This window comes from Macaca fascicularis, chromosome 12, assembly GCF_037993035.2.
Source record: "Macaca fascicularis isolate 582-1 chromosome 12, T2T-MFA8v1.1".
Taxonomy (NCBI): Eukaryota; Metazoa; Chordata; class Mammalia; order Primates; family Cercopithecidae; genus Macaca; species Macaca fascicularis.
In genome coordinates this window covers 115303133-115320463 of record NC_088386.1, presented here as the reverse complement: position 1 = coordinate 115320463, position 17331 = coordinate 115303133, and the positions used below count along the sequence as shown (strand labels likewise).

General features: G+C 49.8%; 1 protein-coding gene across 4 annotated transcripts; it reads left to right on the top strand.

Moving 5' to 3' along the window:
- The first annotated feature begins 343 nt into the window (after positions 1–343).
- Positions 344–15241, top strand: DNPEP (aspartyl aminopeptidase). Of its 4 annotated transcripts, none has more exons than XM_015432084.4 (15): positions 344–514; positions 1108–1201; positions 1323–1379; positions 1494–1607; positions 1855–1980; positions 2163–2293; positions 2554–2629; positions 2717–2824; positions 3811–3888; positions 5465–5548; positions 6717–6877; positions 7269–7308; positions 7418–7519; positions 14415–14582; positions 15095–15241. In XM_015432084.4, the coding sequence occupies exons 4-15, from the start codon at positions 1500–1502 to the stop codon at positions 15143–15145; spliced, it is 1233 nt and encodes a 410-aa protein (XP_015287570.3). In that variant the 5' UTR covers positions 344–514; positions 1108–1201; positions 1323–1379; positions 1494–1499; the 3' UTR covers positions 15146–15241. The 4 variants fall into 4 exon arrangements, with proteins under 4 accessions (XP_015287570.3, XP_005574436.3, XP_005574438.3 ...); XM_005574379.5 differs by having other exon boundaries at positions 1291–1379; XM_005574381.5 differs by having other exon boundaries at positions 344–697; positions 1291–1379.
- The last annotated feature ends 2090 nt before the right edge of the window (positions 15242–17331 follow it).

Here is a 17331-nt window from a genome sequence, read left to right as displayed (position 1 = left end):
CGAAGAGCGGGGCGGGCTGTGCAGCCAGACTAGGGGCGGAGCAAGGGCGGGGACAGGGCGAGTGGTGGGGTACAGCGAGGGCCGAAGCGGAGTGGGGAAACCCGGTGAGGGGCGGGGCAAAGCGGGGAGGGCGGTGCAGCCTGGCGAGAGGCGGGGCGGACGAGGAAGCTTGACTAAGGGCACGGCGGGCCGTGCTGCCTGGCGAGGGGCGGGGCGGACGGGGTGGCCAAGCTAGGGGCGGAGCAAGGGCGGAGCAAGGGCGGAGCAAGGGCGGGTGCAAGGCAGGTGGTGGGGGCCCAGTTAGGGGCGGAGCGCATAGGGTAAGCCCGCCGAGGGGCGGGGCGGGGCTGGGCGGCCGGGGAAGCCTGATGACGGCCTGCGCGTGCGGCTCGGCCTGAAGGGGCAAGCGGAGGACTTGCAGGGCTGGTGAGGGGCGGGGCAGGCGGCGCGGTGGGGGCGGGCCGAGCCCGGAGGCCGGATGAGCGGACACGACCCGACGCGCGGAGCCATGCAAGTAGGTGGCTCCTGACGGCCCCGCTTGAATTTCGATCCCAAACCGGGTCCGGCGCCCTCCCGGGCCCAAGCTTAGCGCGGTGCTGCAGTGGGGCCGCCCGACCCAAAGCGAAACCGAAAGCCTCGCGGAGGGTGACCTGACGACGTTCCTGGGACTGGAAGGGGGAGTCCTGCGAGAGACTAGGTGGATGAGGAGGAGTCAGGGTGTTCCTTGGAGTACAGGGCTTTGGCTCCGGGCTGGGGACGCGCACGTGATGCAGGCCGCCTCAGAGTATAGGGCCCGCTTGGGATCCCGGAGTTTGGGAGCAGAACAGTATTTCCTAGCTGGGCAGGAACATGGGGGTGGGACTTAGGGAGTCGGGCTAAAGTTCGGATTAAGGGGCGGGCCCGGGTCGTGATCCTGGGCCGGCGGGCTGAAGCTTTCAACGGAGAGTTTCAGCCCTGGGTTTGGGTCTGTCGGTGGGGACGGGCATAAGCAGAGGTTTGTGCCTTGGAGTGGTCACTTCTGGGGGTGGGGATGGGAGAATCCTCGGAACCTGGGTGAAAGGTCAGGGGTCCCAGACCTCGTAAAAGTCTGAGCGCACCCTCCCCTAGGTGGCCATGAACGGTAAGGCCCGCCAAGAGGCGGTGCAGACTGCGGCCAAGGAACTCCTCAAGTTCGTGAACCGGAGTCCCTCTCCTTTCCACGGTAAGTGGTGGCCAGGGCAAGGGAGAAGAGTGGAGGCTGATGTGTCCCTCACCAGCTTCCATCGCTGTGAGAGGGTGCTTTTCCCACAGCTGTGGCTGAATGCCGCAACCGCCTTCTCCAGGCTGGCTTCAGTGAACTCAAGGAGACTGAGAAATGGAATATTAAGCCGGAGAGCAAGGTACTGGGGGTGGGGTGGGGATGGAAAGGCGGGTCCCTAGGCTGGGTCTCAAAGCCCTGTGTGCCAGATGGCTAATGCAACTCACACCCCTGTCTTTCCTCCCCTTCTCCTCAGTACTTCATGACTAGGAACTCCTCTACCATCATAGCTTTTGCTGTAGGGGGCCAGTATGTTCCTGGCAATGGCTTCAGCCTCATCGGGGCCCACACGGACAGCCCCTGCCTCCGGGTAAGGAAATGGGACGGTGTTGGGGTGGGAGGAGATGTCAGGGGGAGTACAGGGCAAAAGAGAACCAGGAGGTACAAACTGGAGCCTCTATCCCCTGGAGTAAGGGAGAACGTAAACTTTTTGGCCTCTTCCTCCACACTTTGAGTCTTTCATGTGACACTAATATCCGCTGTCTGTGTAGCTGAAGTCTCATCTCCACATCTCGTCATGAAGCCTTCTCTGATTTCTTCTCCATCTTTACACTCAGGTGAAACGTCGGTCTCGCCGCAGCCAGGTGGGCTTCCAGCAAGTCGGTGTGGAGACCTATGGTGGCGGGATCTGGAGCACCTGGTTTGACCGTGACCTGACTCTGGCTGGACGCGTCATTGTCAAGGTGGGAACCGAGGTTGGGAATGGCAGAGCCTCCTCGGAAGACTGACTGCCAGACTCCTCAGGGTACCCGTGGGGAAGAGGGGTGGAGGCAGTCTGGTCAGAGGACCATCCTGCTTAGTCTGAGTGAAGACTGATCACTGGGATAGGAGGCACCCTGGGCTGACTTGGTCTGGCTGGCCACAGTGCCCTACCTCAGGTCGGCTGGAGCAGCGGCTGGTGCATGTGGAACGGCCCATTCTTCGCATCCCACACCTGGCCATCCATCTGCAGCAAAACATCAACGAGAACTTTGGGCCTAACACAGAGATGCACCTGTGAGACTGGGGTGGGGCTGCGGTGGCTGGGAGGGGTGGAGAATGATATCAGGTGATTATTACCTAATGGTAGCCACAGTCACATTTTACTCTTGGGACCCAGTTAATTTCTAAGGGTCCTCACAGCCTTGCCATTTGGGGAGTGGGCTGGGAATTGAAGGGCAGGGGCAGTTGCCCATCAGGAGGCACCTGAACTTACCAGATGCCCCACTCTGCTGTGCCCTTCTCACAATCCCCCCCCAACCCACGTCTCCCCACAGAGTCCCCATTCTTGCCACAGCCATCCAGGAGGAGCTGGAGAAGGGGACTCCTGAGCCAGGGCCTCTCAGTGCTGCGGTAAGAGTCCCCTGATCATGGGGAGTCCCCTGAGAAGAGGGGAGGAGAGGAGGAATGGACTCTTCCCAGCGTCTTTCTGCTCTGCAGGAGGAGCGGCACCATTCGGTCCTCATGTCTCTGCTCTGTGCCCATCTGGGGCTGAGCCCCAAGGACATAGTGGAGATGGAGCTCTGCCTTGCAGACACCCAGCCTGCGGTGAGGACTGGCTGTAGGAACCTGTGGGTGGAGGGCCTCCAGGATCCCAGCCACCCGTAGCCAGTCCTGCTGAAGCACCCTTCACCTCCACCAAGCCCTCAGTGACTCTCATCCCCATTCTTCGCAGTAGACACATCCCTCACTGTTTCTAGGTGGTGATTCTCAAAAAGACAAGTTCCCCACCCCAGACCTGCCTGCTAGGACTGTCTTGGAATTGGCCCTTTTTACAGATTCCACAGGAGTTTCTTCTATAGGTGGGCCCTGTCTGCTTTGACCCACACTGACACTGAACTGCTTAGGGAAAGAGGTCTGGATGTGGCCATCTGTTCTCTGTCTCGCTGTTGCTGATGGTCAGAGATTGCTAAATCTTTGGATGCTCTGTACTGCTTGAACATGTACTGAGTTTCTGTTTCTGTTTTTTGACTGGTTTCCTCTGTTCACTTCTTTGGGCTTTTTGGTAACAATTCAGCCCTTCCTCTTCTTGACCCACAGGAAGAGGTCAAGAGCTATTGGCCTCCACCCTTCTGTTCCTCAGCGCCAGCCCAGCCCCCTTCTCCAGTCTCTGCTCAGTCCTGCCCAGCAAGGAATCCCAACACTTTGGGAGGCCGAGGCGGGAGGAATCATATAAGGTCAGGAGTTCAAGACTAGCCTGACCGACATGTTGAAACCCCGTCTCTAATAAAAATACAAAAATTAGCTGGGCCTGGTGGTGCGTGCCTGTAATCCCAGCTACTCAGGAGGCTGAGGCACGAGAATCCTTGGAACCCAGGAGGCAGAAGTTGCAGTGAGCTGAGATCAAGCCATTGCACTTCAGACTGGGCAACAAGAGCGAACCTTCATCTCAAAAAAAAAGAAAAAAGAAAATAGTGCACTAAGCCCGGGGTCAGGGAGAGGTTGCACAAGAAACCAAGGAGGCCCTTGGGAGCAAAAGAAAGGTGAGTAAGGGTGGAGGGTTGAAGGTCGGGCTGACTGTCTTATCTCTCTAGGTCTTGGGTGGTGCCTATGATGAGTTCATCTTTGCTCCTCGGCTGGACAATCTGCACAGTTGCTTCTGTGCCCTGCAGGTGAGGAGCTGGGGCACCCTAGGCAGTACATACCACCAGCAGAGATGGCATGTTTGGGGTCGGAAGAGCTGCCTAAAGCCCCAGCAGGTTGTGAGAGAGGGCCATTGTCTACCTGCTCAGTCTGCTGGTGCTGGATGGACCAGGAGGGGGCCCTAAATGCTGCAGCCTCAGCATCACTACCTTTGGACTCTGTCCTTGCACTGTCAGGGGGTTGAGGCAAGAGGAAGGCTGACAAGTTGATTAGAGCACCACGGTGTCTTATCCTAGCCTTTGCTCCTGCTGCTTCTCCTGAAGTTAACCTCTGCCTCAGGGAAAGGCCTTATCACCCCACAAGGCAGTATCATCCACCTCCTTCTGCTTCCTACTCCACCCCTCAGGCTTAAGCCCCAGCCTTCTCCCTGTTTCTTGGGATCTCAGTCAGGTAGCCTGTCTTCCTAGTCACCTTGCTATTCCCTACCTTCTCTCCACCCTAGTCAATTCCCTTTCTTTCTCTGCTCTTGCCCTTGATCTCCCTCTGCCTTTTTCTGCCTTTCCTTCCCTGTAATCCTGTGGCTGGAGATAGGCTTTGAGCTGTAACTGAGACCAGAGCCGGACCTGGGACCTGCATCCACTTCTGCAGGCAGCCAGCCAGTCATGTCACCTTGATGGAGTCTGTCATCTCTTTGAACGTTAGTCTTTTCCCTGAGGCCAATCAGTTTATGTGATCTGTGTAGCCTTTTGACTTTCCAGGACTCTCAGCTCTTCCTCTCTTCTTCCTCCACATCTTCCTACTGGCTTTTGCATGGGAAGGTAGAGAACACCCAAAGGATGGTGCCTCCTGTCCCAGTTGAAAAAGTTTCTACCTAGCTATTGATTTGGCAACAAAAGGAAGAAAAGGAAGGAGTGAGGGGGAAGGGAGGGAAGGAAGGAAGGAAGGAAGAAGGAAGGAAGGAAGGAAGAAGGAAGGAAAGAAGGAAGGAAGGAAGAAGGAAGGAAGGAAAGAAGGAAGGAAGGAAGTCGGTCCCTACCACACCCTAAAGGTTTCTACCTATGTAGCTATTGATTTGGCAAAAAAAAAAAAAAGGAAAAAGAAAGAAAAGAAGGCTGGGCACGGTGGCTCACGCCTGTAATCCCAGCACTTTGGGAGGCTGAGACGGGCAGATCACGAGGTCAGGAGATTGAGACCATCCTGGCTAACACGGTGAAACCCCATCTCTACTAAAAATACAAAAAATAAATTAGCCTGGTGTGGTGGCGGGCGCATATAGTCCCAGCTACTCGGGAGGCTGAGGCAGGAGAATGGCGTGAACCCTGGAGGCGGGGCTTGCAGTGAGCCGAGATCACACCATCGCACTCCAGCCTGGGCGACAGAGCGAGACTCTGTCTCGACAAAAAAAAAGAAAAGAAAGGTTCCCACCACACCCTCTGCCAGGCAGTGCCCTAATTGATAAAAGCCATGGCCACGGAAGGCAGACAGGGGAACGTGTACACCCAAGGTGCTGGTGGACGGGGAAGTGTGCACACCCAAAGTGCTGGTGGGCTGAGTTCCAGCAGAAGGAAGTTGGAGATGATGCTCTCATTTCCTTCCCTGAACCAGGCCTTGATAGATTCCTGTGCAGGCCCTGGCTCCCTGGCCACGGAGCCTCATGTGCGCATGATCACACTGTATGACAACGAAGAGGTACGTGGAGGGTTCTGGGGAGGGTCCCCTCTGCAGAGTCTTCCACAGCCAACTTGTGCCAGGCATCCACCATGAGCCAGGGCTCTTCTGGGGGCCCCAAAGACAGAGGAGATGCCACCTGGGCCTTCTTAGCACTTGGTGTCTCCTCTGACTCAACATACATCTGCTTATTCGAGGGTGACCGTCTTTCCTGTATCTCTCTTTGTGCCACATGGTGAGCTTCTTCCTTTAGGACAGGGACTCTACCCAGTCCCTCCTCGTAGCCCCAGGGCTCAGCACAGAGTAGGTCCTCATGATGCCTGTGTGTGTGAGGCTGCAGTCTCAGCTGCATAAGAGAGCTGGAACAGATAGTGCTCTCTCATGTAACAACCCAGGTCAGAGTTAACAGTTTAGTAGGGGTCCCTGCCATCCTGAACACATGACTTCCATTTCAGGATTCAGAGTGGCCGTTCCAGCTCTGGCCATCATGTCTGCACTGAGTTAGTAGGAAGGGCAATTTGAATTTGGCAAAAAAAAAAAAAAGGAAAAGAAGGCTGGGCGCGGCTCACGCTTGTAATCCTAGCACTTTGGGAGACTGAGACAGGCGAATCACGAGGTCAGGAGATCGAGACCATCCTGGCTAACACGGTGAAACCCTGTCTCTACTAAAAATACAAAAGGGGCAGTAGACACCCCCTGGCTTTAAGGGTGTAATCCAGAAATGACATTCATCACTGCTTACATTCCACAGAACTTAGCTGCAGGGGAGCCTGGGAATGTCATCTCTAGCTAGGTAGTTAAGTGCTCAACTACAACTTGGGTGTTCTGTTATAAAAGATATCGTGGACAGTTAGCAGTCTCTGTCATATGCATAAAAGAAAATTAACCAGTCTGGTGGGGCACCTCTGCTGAGGGTCACAGGATGACCCTGTCATCCTGTGATGTGAGGGTCACAGGAGGAGGAAGGGGAGTAGTGCAGGAAACCCATCAGTACTGTTAAGACTGCGAGTTAGTTTGGCCTCAGCCCACTGTCCAGTGTTCAGTGATGACCCCAGGTTAGGGGTGTTGCTAAGAACACCCAGTGACTCAGTGGGGTTTTGGGCTAGTTGGGCAGTGGACCCCTCTCACTGGCTTCCAAGATCAGGCCCCTGAGCCCAGATTCCTAGAGTCAGGACTCTGCTGTCGCCAGGTGGGGTCTGAGAGTGCACAGGGAGCACAGTCACTGCTGACAGAGCTGGTGCTGCGGCGGATCTCAGCCTCGTGCCAGCACCCGACGGCCTTTGAGGAAGCCATACCCAAGTCCTTCATGATCAGCGCAGACATGGCCCATGCTGTGCATCCCAACTACCTGTGAGTCTCTAGTGCCAGTCACAGTCTTCACATAACTGGGGACCCAAGCGTAGCCTGCCTCAAGGCTCTGCCCTGGCCCCAGCCTCTTCCTTTCTCCCTTCTTCATTCTGCTGGGAGGTTCAGGGGCACTTCCTTTTCACTACTCCGAGACCAACTCGATCAAAGTCATGCAATGCCTAACCCAGGTGTGTGGAATAGCCTTTGTCTACAAACTTGTTTCCATCTATTACTAGAGGCTGCCCGGAACCCTGTGTATGGAATGACTCTAAAGTCCCACTGGGCTGGGCGGGAAAGAGTGGTGATCTATTAGTGATGTCTGCCATGGGAGGGTGGTGAGTGTTGACAGGCCTCCTCCTGTTTGCTATGCCTGGCCCTTACCTGTCTCTTACAGGGACAAGCATGAGGAGAACCACCGGCCCTTATTCCACAAGGTGAGATGTGCCATTTCTCCCTGGGGACTTGGAGGCCTGGCTGTTCTGGGCCCCCACTCATTCCCTTTGGGCCTGTCATTACCTCTGCCTCACCCTTGACTCTCCCCAGGGCCCCGTGATCAAGGTGAACAGCAAGCAACGCTATGCCTCAAACGCAGTGTCAGAGGCCCTGATCCGAGAGGTGGCCAACAAAGTCAAGGTCCCCCTGCAGGTGAGGGCGGGCCCTGCCTGGCAAGGTGTGATGGAGGGAGCTTGGTGGGGACACAAACAGATGGGCCCCCCATGAACAGGGAACCTGGTAGATGGCCTTCAGTGGAGGGGGTCCCAGTAGAGTGAGCAAAGTAGGGATTTTGAATATAGCTGGATTCCATGCTGGCTCTGCAGCGGTGCTAGCTGTGTGACCTTGGAGTAGTCTCCTAGCCTTTCTAAGTCTCAGTTTCCACATCTGTAGAATAGTGATAGTGATGCCTACTTTGCTGGATTTCTATGAAGACTGAAGGTACAGTGTGCTCCTGGCACACGGTAGGCCTGTCTTTCCCTGCAGCACCCCCACTTTCCTGTGTCTCGTACACACCCTAGGAGCTTCCACAGGGAAAGTTCAGGGCTGGGGAGTATGGAACCCCAGCTACCCATTTTCTCTCTTGCCTGAGAAATCAGCCATCTAGTCCTTTCTCCTCAGTGTGTTTGTGTACATATATATGTTGTATACATATATGTATGTAACACAGTATTGTACATACGCATATATACACACATATACTGTCATGCATTGCTTAACAATAGGGATACGTTCTGGGAAATGGCATCATTAGGCAATTTTGTTGTTGTGTGAGCATCATGGAGTGTATGTACACAAACCGAGACGGACAGCCTGCTGTGCACCCAGGCTGTGTGGTGTAGCCCATTGCTCCTAGGCTGCAAACCTGTACGGCTTCTTACTGTGCTGAAAACTGTAGGTAATTGTAACAAAATGGTAAGTATACCTAAACAGAAAAGGTACAGGAGGCCAGGCACGTTGGCTCACACCTGTAATCCCAGCACTTTGGGAGGCCAAGACAGGCAGATCACTTGAGGTCAGGAGTTCAAAACCAGCCTGACCAACATGGTGAAACCCCATCCTACCAAAAAATACAAAAATTAGCCAGGCGTGGTGGTGCATGCCTGTAGTCCCAGCTACTTGGGAGGCCTTCCCTACTTGGGAAGGATCTCTTGAGCCCGGGAGGTGGAGGTTGCAGTGAGCTGAGATCTTGCCATTGAACTCCAGCCTGGGTGACAGAGTGAGACCCTGTCTCCAAAAAACAAAACAAAAAAAAAAAAAAAAGAGAAAGAAAGAGAAAAGGTACAGCAAGCATATGTTATAAAAGATTAAAAATGGTCCACCTGTATAGGGCACTTATGAATGGAGCTTACAGCACTCGAAGTTGCCCTGAATGGTGAGTGAATGTGAAGGCCTAGGACAGTACTATACACTAGTGTAGATTTTATCAATGCTGGACACTTAGGCTTTATTTTGAAAATTGTATTTCTTCAACAATAAATTAGCTGACTGTTATTTATTTATTTATTTATTTATTTATTTATTTTTGAAACGGAGTCTCGCTTTGTCACCCAGGCTGGAGTGCAGTGGCGCGATCTCAGCTCACTGCAACCTCCATCTCCCTAGTTCAAGCGATTCTCCTGCCTCAGCCTCCTGAGTAGCTGGGATTACAGGCACCCACCACATACCCAGCTAATTTTTGTATTTTTAGTAGAGATGGGGTTTTACCCTGTTGGTTGGGCTGGTCTCGAACTCCTGACCTTGTGATCTGCCTGCCTGGGCCTCCCAAAGTGTTGGGAGTACAGGCGTGAGCTACTGCGCCCGGCCAACTTTTTTACTTTGTAAACTTCCATTTTTTAAATTTTTGACTCCTTTGTAATAACACTTGGCTTAAAACGCAAGCACATAGTACAGCTATTCAAAATAATTTCGTTTTTGTATCCTTATTCTATAAGCTTTTTTCTATTTTTAAAATTTTTAGTTATTTTAAAAATTTTTAAACTTTTTGGTTAAAAACCAAGACAGAAACATACACATTAGCCTAGGCCTATACAGGATCAGGATTATCAATGTCCCTGTCTTCCACCTCAACATCTTGTCCCACTGGAAGGTCTTCAGGGATACTGACATTCAGGGAGCTGCTATCTGTTATGATAACAATGCCTTCTTCTGGCAAAGCTCCTTCTGGCACAGCTCCTAAAGAACCTGCCTGAGGCTGTTTTACAGTTAACTTTTTTCTTCCCCCCAATAAGTAGGAGTACATTCTAAAATAACAATAGACCGGGCATTGTGGCTTACGCCTGTTATCCCAGCACTTTGGGAGGCCGAGGCGGGCGGATCACTTGAAGTCAGGAGTTCAAAACCAGTTGGCCAACATGGTGAAACCTCGTCTCTACTGAAAATACAAAAATTAGCTGGGTGCGGTGGTGCACACCTGTAATCCCAGCTTCTCAGGAGTCTGGGACAGGAGAATCGCTTGAACCTGGGAGGCAGAGGTTGCAGGGAGCCAAGATGGCGCCATTGCACTCCAGCCTGGGCAATGAGTGAAACGCCGTCTCAAAATAAATAAATAACAATAAAAAGCATAATATAGTAAACACATAAACCATAACATAGTCATTTATTATCATTCTTAGGTATTGCATGCTGTACATAATTGCATGTGTTATGCTTTTATATGACTGGCAGCACAGTAGATTTATTTACACCGGCGTCATCACAGACAAGTGAGTCATGCATTGTGCCACAACATTGCGACAGCTGTGATGTCACTAGGCGACAGGAATTTTTCAGCTCCATTATAATCTCATGAGACCACTGCCATGTAGTCTATCCTTGACTGAAATGTCACTATGTAGTGCATGACTGTCTATTTCTATATCTATCTACCTGTCTATATCAGGGACTCGGGCATGGGTGGTCCAGTGACAATCATAGCAGGCAAGTTCTGGCATAGTCAGGCGTAGAACCGCAGCATCCTGACTCCCAGCCCAGGGCTCTTTCTGCTGTACAGTGCTAGCTCTTCCTTTCAGAAAGCTGAATTGTTCTGCCCCCAGAAAGCCTTCTCTGATATTGGATATTGGAGCTGAGACCTAACCACTGAGAAACAAGCAGCTATGGGAGGGTCCCAGCCAGAGGGCACAAGTAGAAAGGCCCCAAGGGGACCAGGAATGAGCTCTCTATTAGGAGGAGAGAAAGGCAGGATGGTAGAGCCAGGATGAGAGCAGGAGGGGGTCAGGGAAGAGGCCCAGCTCAGTGATCATGCAGGAATACCTAGGCCATGGAAGGGCATTTCAATTTTATTCTAAGGCAGTGAGAAGACATTGGGAGATTTTTCTTTAATAACTTACGGCAGAAGTAGGACACATGTATTTTAGAAAATTAGAAAATACAGATAGAGATGAGAAAGTAAAACACTAATCTGCAGAAATTTGGTGTAGTCTTCCAGATTTTTTTCTATGCATGAACTTCATATACAGTTTTTAAAAATGATATTATATTGGATATATTTTTGTTGCCTCTTTTCACTCAGTCATCTTCACCTTTCTATTTCAGTTTTTTTTTAATTGTTTTTTTAAAATTAGAAACGGTCTTGCTTTGTCTCCCAGGATGGAGTGCAGTGGCATGATCATAGCTCACTGCACCCTCAAACTCCTGAGCTCAGGAGATCTTCCTGCCTCAACCTCCCTAGTAGCTGGTACTACAGATGCATGCCACCATGCTGGCTAATTTTCTATTTTTAGTTAAAATGGGGTTCTTGCTATGTTGCCCAGGCTGGTCTTGAACTCCTGGCTTCAAGCAATCCTCCCATCTTGGCCTCCCAAACTGCTGGGATTACAGGCATGATCTACCAGTCTCAATCCCATTTCAGGAAATTGTTGTTTCAGTAAACTTGTACCTCATCTAATGCACAGATAACTTTCCATTTTCCCCAGTTATCCTCAAAATATTTTTTTACAGTTATTTGACCCACCCTAGTATCCAACTCAGGACCATGCGTTATATTTGGCTAATATGTTGCTTAAATGTCTTCTAACGTAGCACAGTTCCTTCCACCCCTTTTTACATTGGCTTATTCAAGAAACTTCTGGATATGTCTCCTTGCTGCCCCATGGTGTCTTTCGCTTGTCTGTAAGCCCTGTATTTCCTATCAACTGGAATTTCTAAAGACTTGATGCATTCAAGTTAAAGTTTTTTGTTTTTTTTTTTGACAGAGTGAGAGTCTTACTCTGTTGCCCAGGCTGGAGTCTAATGGCGTGATCTCGGCTCATTGCAACCTCCACCTCCCCAGTTCAAGCGATCCTTCTGTCTCAGCCTCCAAAGTAGCTGGGATTACACGTGTGCACCATGATGCCCAGCTAATTTTTGTATTTTTAGTAGAGACAGGGTTTCACCATGTTGGCCAGACTGGTCTTGAACTCCTGACCTCAAGTGATCCATCCACCTCAGCCTCCGAAAGTGCTAGGATTACAGGCGTAAGCCACTGTGCCCAGCCTCAAGTTAAACATTTTTGGCTAGAAGACATGGCTGGTGTATTCATATGGCATCACACACATGATATCTGGGTGGGCCACCCTTAGCCTTGCAAAGATTGACCACTGGACCAGTGATGGCCTCTTACCCCTTCATTATATGGTGGTTTTCCCACTATTGACCTGACAGTGACCCATATAAGTGATGAGTTCCCTATTAACCAGACACCTAATGGTTTTAACACAGTAATCCTTGCCTAAATCAGTAATTTCATTAGAATTTACCGAAAAATGCCTGCTTCCCCTGAATTCTTTCAGTCTTCCATTCTTCTGTGAAGTGGAACTTCTTCCCTCCAATCAACTAGGGTTCTTTGGTTATCATGGAATATCATTCCTATTGGAAAGCAGGATAAATGCTAATTCTTTCTGTTATCCACTTTTCAAGGTGAAGTGTCATCTCAAATAGTGACAAAGAAGGATTTTTCCTTTTCCTTTTTCCTTTTTTTTTTTTTAAGACAGGGTCTCGCTCTGTCGCCCAGGCTCTGCTCACTGCAACCTCCTCCCCCCAGGTTCAAGAGATTCTCATGCCTCAGCCACCCGAGTAGCTGGGATTACAGGCGTGCACCACCATGCCTGGCTGTTTCTTATATATATATATATTTTTTTCCTTTTTTCTTTGAGTTGGAATCTTGCTCTGTGGCCCAGGCTGAAGTGCAGTGGCGTGATCTTGGCTCGCTTCAAGCTCCGCCTCCTGGGTTCACACCATTCTGCCCTCAGCCTCCCGAGTAGCTGGGACTACAGGCGCCCACCACCACGCCCGGCTAATTTTTTTATATTTTTAGTAGAGATGGGGTTTCACCGTGTTAGCCAGGATGGTCTCGATCTCCTGGCCTCGTGATCCGCCCGTCTGGGCCTCCCAAAGTGCTAGGATTACAGGCGTGAGCCGCCATGCCTGGCTGTTGCTTGTATTTGTTTTTTTCTTTTTCCTTTGAGTTGGAATCTTGCTCTGTCGCCCAGGCTGAAGTGCAGTGGCGTGATCTCGGCTCACTTCAAGCTCCACCTGCTGGGTTCACGCCATTCTCCTGCCCTCAGCCTCCCGAGTAGCTGGGACTACAGGCGCCCACCACCAGGCCCCGCTAATTTTTTTGTATTTTTAGTAGAGACGGGGTTTCACCCTGTTAGCCAGGATGGTGTTGATCTCCTGACCTCGTGATCCGCCCACCTCGGCCTCCCAAAATGCTGGGATTATAGGCGTGAGCCACCGCACCCGGCCTGTTTCTTGTATTTTTAATAGAGACAGGGTTTCACCATGTTGGCCAGGCTGGTCTCGAACTCCTGGCATTATGTGATCTGCCCGCCTTGGCCTCCCAAAGTGCTGGGATTACAGGTGTGAGCCAGCACACCTGGCCTGCTTTTCCCTTTCTGACTATCATAGATCATGGAATTTCATTTATTCAGTGTCCACTATAATTATTATATTTGATGTGTGAATTGTCATGGCTTTGACCAATGGGAGCCCCTTCAGCATAACCCCTGTGGCCTTTGACTCTTGGAAGTCTCCTTGCTCTTTGGAACAACAAAAATTGCAGGCGTGTCTTGTTCATTTCACCCCCCAGACTCAATAGCTTTTGATGAGCAATGGTATTAGAGACCATGGTCTGGCACTGCAAGTGTTCATTGTTCTTTGGGGAGGGGATGGTACTTTGGGAACATTTCCATGGACACAGCAAGAAAAAAGTACATATTTTAAAAATCATGAAGCCAGGTGCAGTAGCTCAGGCCTGTAATCCCAGCACTTGGAGAGGCCGAGATGGATGGATCAGTTGAGGTCAGGAGTTCGAGAACAGCCTGGCCAATATGGTGAAACCCCATCTCTACTAAAAACACAATAATTAGCTGGGCGTGGTGGTGGGTGCCTGTAATCCCAGCTGCTCGGGAGGCTGAGGCAGGAGAATCACTTGAACCCAGGAGGCAGAGGTTGCAGTGAGCTGAGGTCGTGCCACTGCACTCCAGCCTGGGCATGGCAGGGAGACTACATCTCAAAATAAATAAAATAAAATAAAAATGTTTAAATAAAAATCATGAGTTAATACCGTAATTCTTATTCATAAAATTATTCTTGGTTAGTTAAATAGTTATTACCAATTTGATTTTGTAATTCTGTTTCCTCTTACACTGAAAACCTTGATATCTAGCATCGTATTTTCATTTTCTTATTGACTCTTTTACCATAATATAAAGAAAATCATTTCAAAATGTCAGTAGCAATATTTTTAAAGACATTAATATCACTGAGTGTTCTTTTTCTCTGGGTGTGGATATTAAGCAAGAGGGTGACAAGGATGGATACTTTTTAAAATCCCCCTTCCTGCTGTGTGGAGAATGGATTGGAACTAGGGTGGTGGTGATGGAGAGCGAATGGGACCAATTCAGAATATATTGTCCTTTGGGGTCTGCCATTTAGCATTGGCTTTGATTTTTGCTCCGAATGGACTGTCTCCCAAGCCCCTTCCCGCCCTGCAGTTCTAAGATGGCGTCCTCCTTGGCTCTGATAAGCACACACTGCATATTGCTCATGAGTCTCCTTCTCCCCCTAGGATCTCATGGTCCGGAATGACTCCCCTTGTGGAACCACCATTGGACCTATCTTGGCTTCTCGGCTGGGGCTGCGGGTGCTAGATTTAGGCAGCCCCCAACTGGCCATGCACTCTATCCGGGAGATGGCCTGTACTACAGGAGTCCTCCAGACCCTCACCCTCTTCAAGGTAACCCACCCCAGACCCTCTCAATGGCAGCTGGGCTCCTTCCCCTCTAGTGCCTGGATTGGTTGCTGGGACAGCATTGCCATCACAAAGTGACTGGCCTGAGTAGTGGGGGCTGGTTGTCTTACTGGGGCCATGTAGGAAAACAAGGGTCCTGGCCAACCACAATGGCTCATGCTGTAATGTCAACACTTTGGAAGGTAGGATGATTGCTTAGGCCAGGAGTTTGAGATCAGCCTGAGCAACATGGCAAGACCATGTCTCTACAAAAGAGAAAAAAGAGATAAAACAACGGTACATATTCTTCTAAAGGCTCAGGGGCCCTGACCCAAAGAAATGGAAAATGAAGGGATGGGAAGAGGGTATCAGGGCTGAGAAGACTGGGGTGGCTGTCAAGAACAGATGAAACCTCGGTGCTTCTCCTGCTGGAACATAATGTTGGTATGAGGTGGGTGGTAGGACATCTCCATCTGGTCACTCACTAATTTCAAATTCCATGTTGCCTCCCATTATAGGGCTTCTTTGAGCTGTTCCCTTCTCTGAGCCATAATCTCTTAGTGGATTGAGCCCTCTTGGAAAGACTTCCCTGCCATCCCTTTGCACCTGAGAGGGGAAGTTCTTAGCTGAGCTGAAGCTGGATTATTAAAGTGGATTTTCACTCAGACTCTCCGTGCTATGCTTATTTGGAGACTAGAGGAGTGGGAGTTGAACCTGGCTTGAACCTTTGGAACCAGAACAGTTGGGGAGCAGGTGGAGGAGGCCACGCTCCTGGGAGATGATGGTTTTAAATCTGATTTTAAATCTCTTCTCTGTCTCAAGTCCATACCTGAAGTGGGTGAAGGGTGGGCTGGGTCCTTAAGCGGAAGATCACTTCTCCCACCCCTAGTCCTCCTCCTAGGAAGTGGCCTCAACGGTCTTTCCTCCTTCCATCCCCAGAATAGGTGTCCCGCTCTGCCCTCAGATATCCTGTTCAGCATCGGGCCCCCTTCAGAGCTGCTCTGGGCAGCCAAAGCTGTTTCCCACCTCCCCCAGTCCCTCCCCAACCCCTCTCAGGAGCTGCAAAGAGAAGGGCACAGTCTATACCTTATCACCCTTCATCATCCACTTCTCAGCAGTCCCTGGTATTACTTGGTTGTGAACATATTATCAGGAAAAAAGATTATCACTGAAAAAATTGGAAAAGTCAGTCTGGCTGGGTGCCATGACTCACACCTGTATTCCCAGCACTTTGGGAGGCCAAGGCAGGTGGATCGCTTGAGGTCAGAGTTCAAGACCAGCCTTGCCAACATGGTGAAAAAATACAAAAAAATTAGCCAGGCATGGTGGCGCATACTTGTAATCTCAGCTTCTCGGGAGGCTGAGGCAGGAGGATAGCTTGAACCCAAGAGGCATAAGTTGCAGTGAGCTGAGATGGTGCCACTGTACTCCAGCCTGGGCAACAGAGCAAGACTCTGTCTCAAAGAAAAAAGGCCGGGCACGATGGCTCATGCCTGTAATCCCAGCACTTTAGGAGGCTGAGGCGGGTGGATCACCTGAGGTCAGGAGTTCAAGACCAGCCTGACCAACATGGAGAAACCCTATCTCTACTAAAAATACAAAATTAGCCGGGCGTGGTCGCACATGCTGTAATATCAGCTACTTGGGAGGCTGAGGCAGGAGAATCACTTGAACCCAGGAGGCGGAGGTTGCAGTGAGCCAAGATTGTGCCATTGCACTGTAACCTGGGCAACAAGAGTGAAACTGTCTCAAAAAAGAAAAAGAAGAAAAAGTCAAAGTCTGTTTATAAACCAATCTCCTTCCTTCCACTAAAATAATGTACAAACTGGTGTCCTTCCAATCTTTTTGATATCTATATAAAAGTTTATGTCTATATAAATATTCCACTTCAGCTTTCTAAAAAACTTAATATAATATAGAGATATTTCTATATCAATACATATAAATTTAATTTAGCAATGGCAAAAAGTTAGAATTCATCTAAAGATTTCTCAGTAAAGGCAAGGCCAAATACACTATGAAATGTCTGTTATAGGTAGCTATTGAGAAAAAGGTAAATTGTATATTGTATGTACTAACATGAAGAGATTACAAAGACATTGTTGAGTAGAAAAGGCAGGTTGCAGAACTGGACATAGGATAAGGAATTTGTGCAAAACCCATGTACCTTCAAAATACTATTATGTGGCCGGGCATGGTGGCTTATGCCTGTAATGCTAGCACTTTGGGAGGCTGAGGTGGGCAGATCACTTGAGATCAGGAGTTCAAAACCAGCCTGGCCAACATGGTGAAAACCTGTCTCTACTAAAAATACAAAAAATTAGCCATGCGTGGTGGCAGGTGCCTGTAATCCCAGCTACTTGAGAGGCTGAGGCAGGAGAATAGCTTGAGCCGGGGAGGCGGAGGTTGCAGTGAGCCAAGATCGTGCCACTGTACTCCAGTCTGGGCAATAGAGCAAGACTGTCTCAAAAAAAATTAATATATATTTTTATATGTGTATAAATATGCATGTAGATGTATACATGCATAGAAAAAGCCTGGAAAAATGCACATCAAACTTTTACAGTGATTTTCTGGGTTGGGAGTGACAAAAGAGCCTTACCCTTTTTGTAATGGTTTCCTTTTGTATAACAGAATGTACCATGTATTACTTACATAAAAAAATTTTACCTTAGCACTATATTTACTCTTACAATTGGTGTACAGTATTTTATTGTATAGATGGTCATTATTCAGTCTTTTAATAATGGTCATT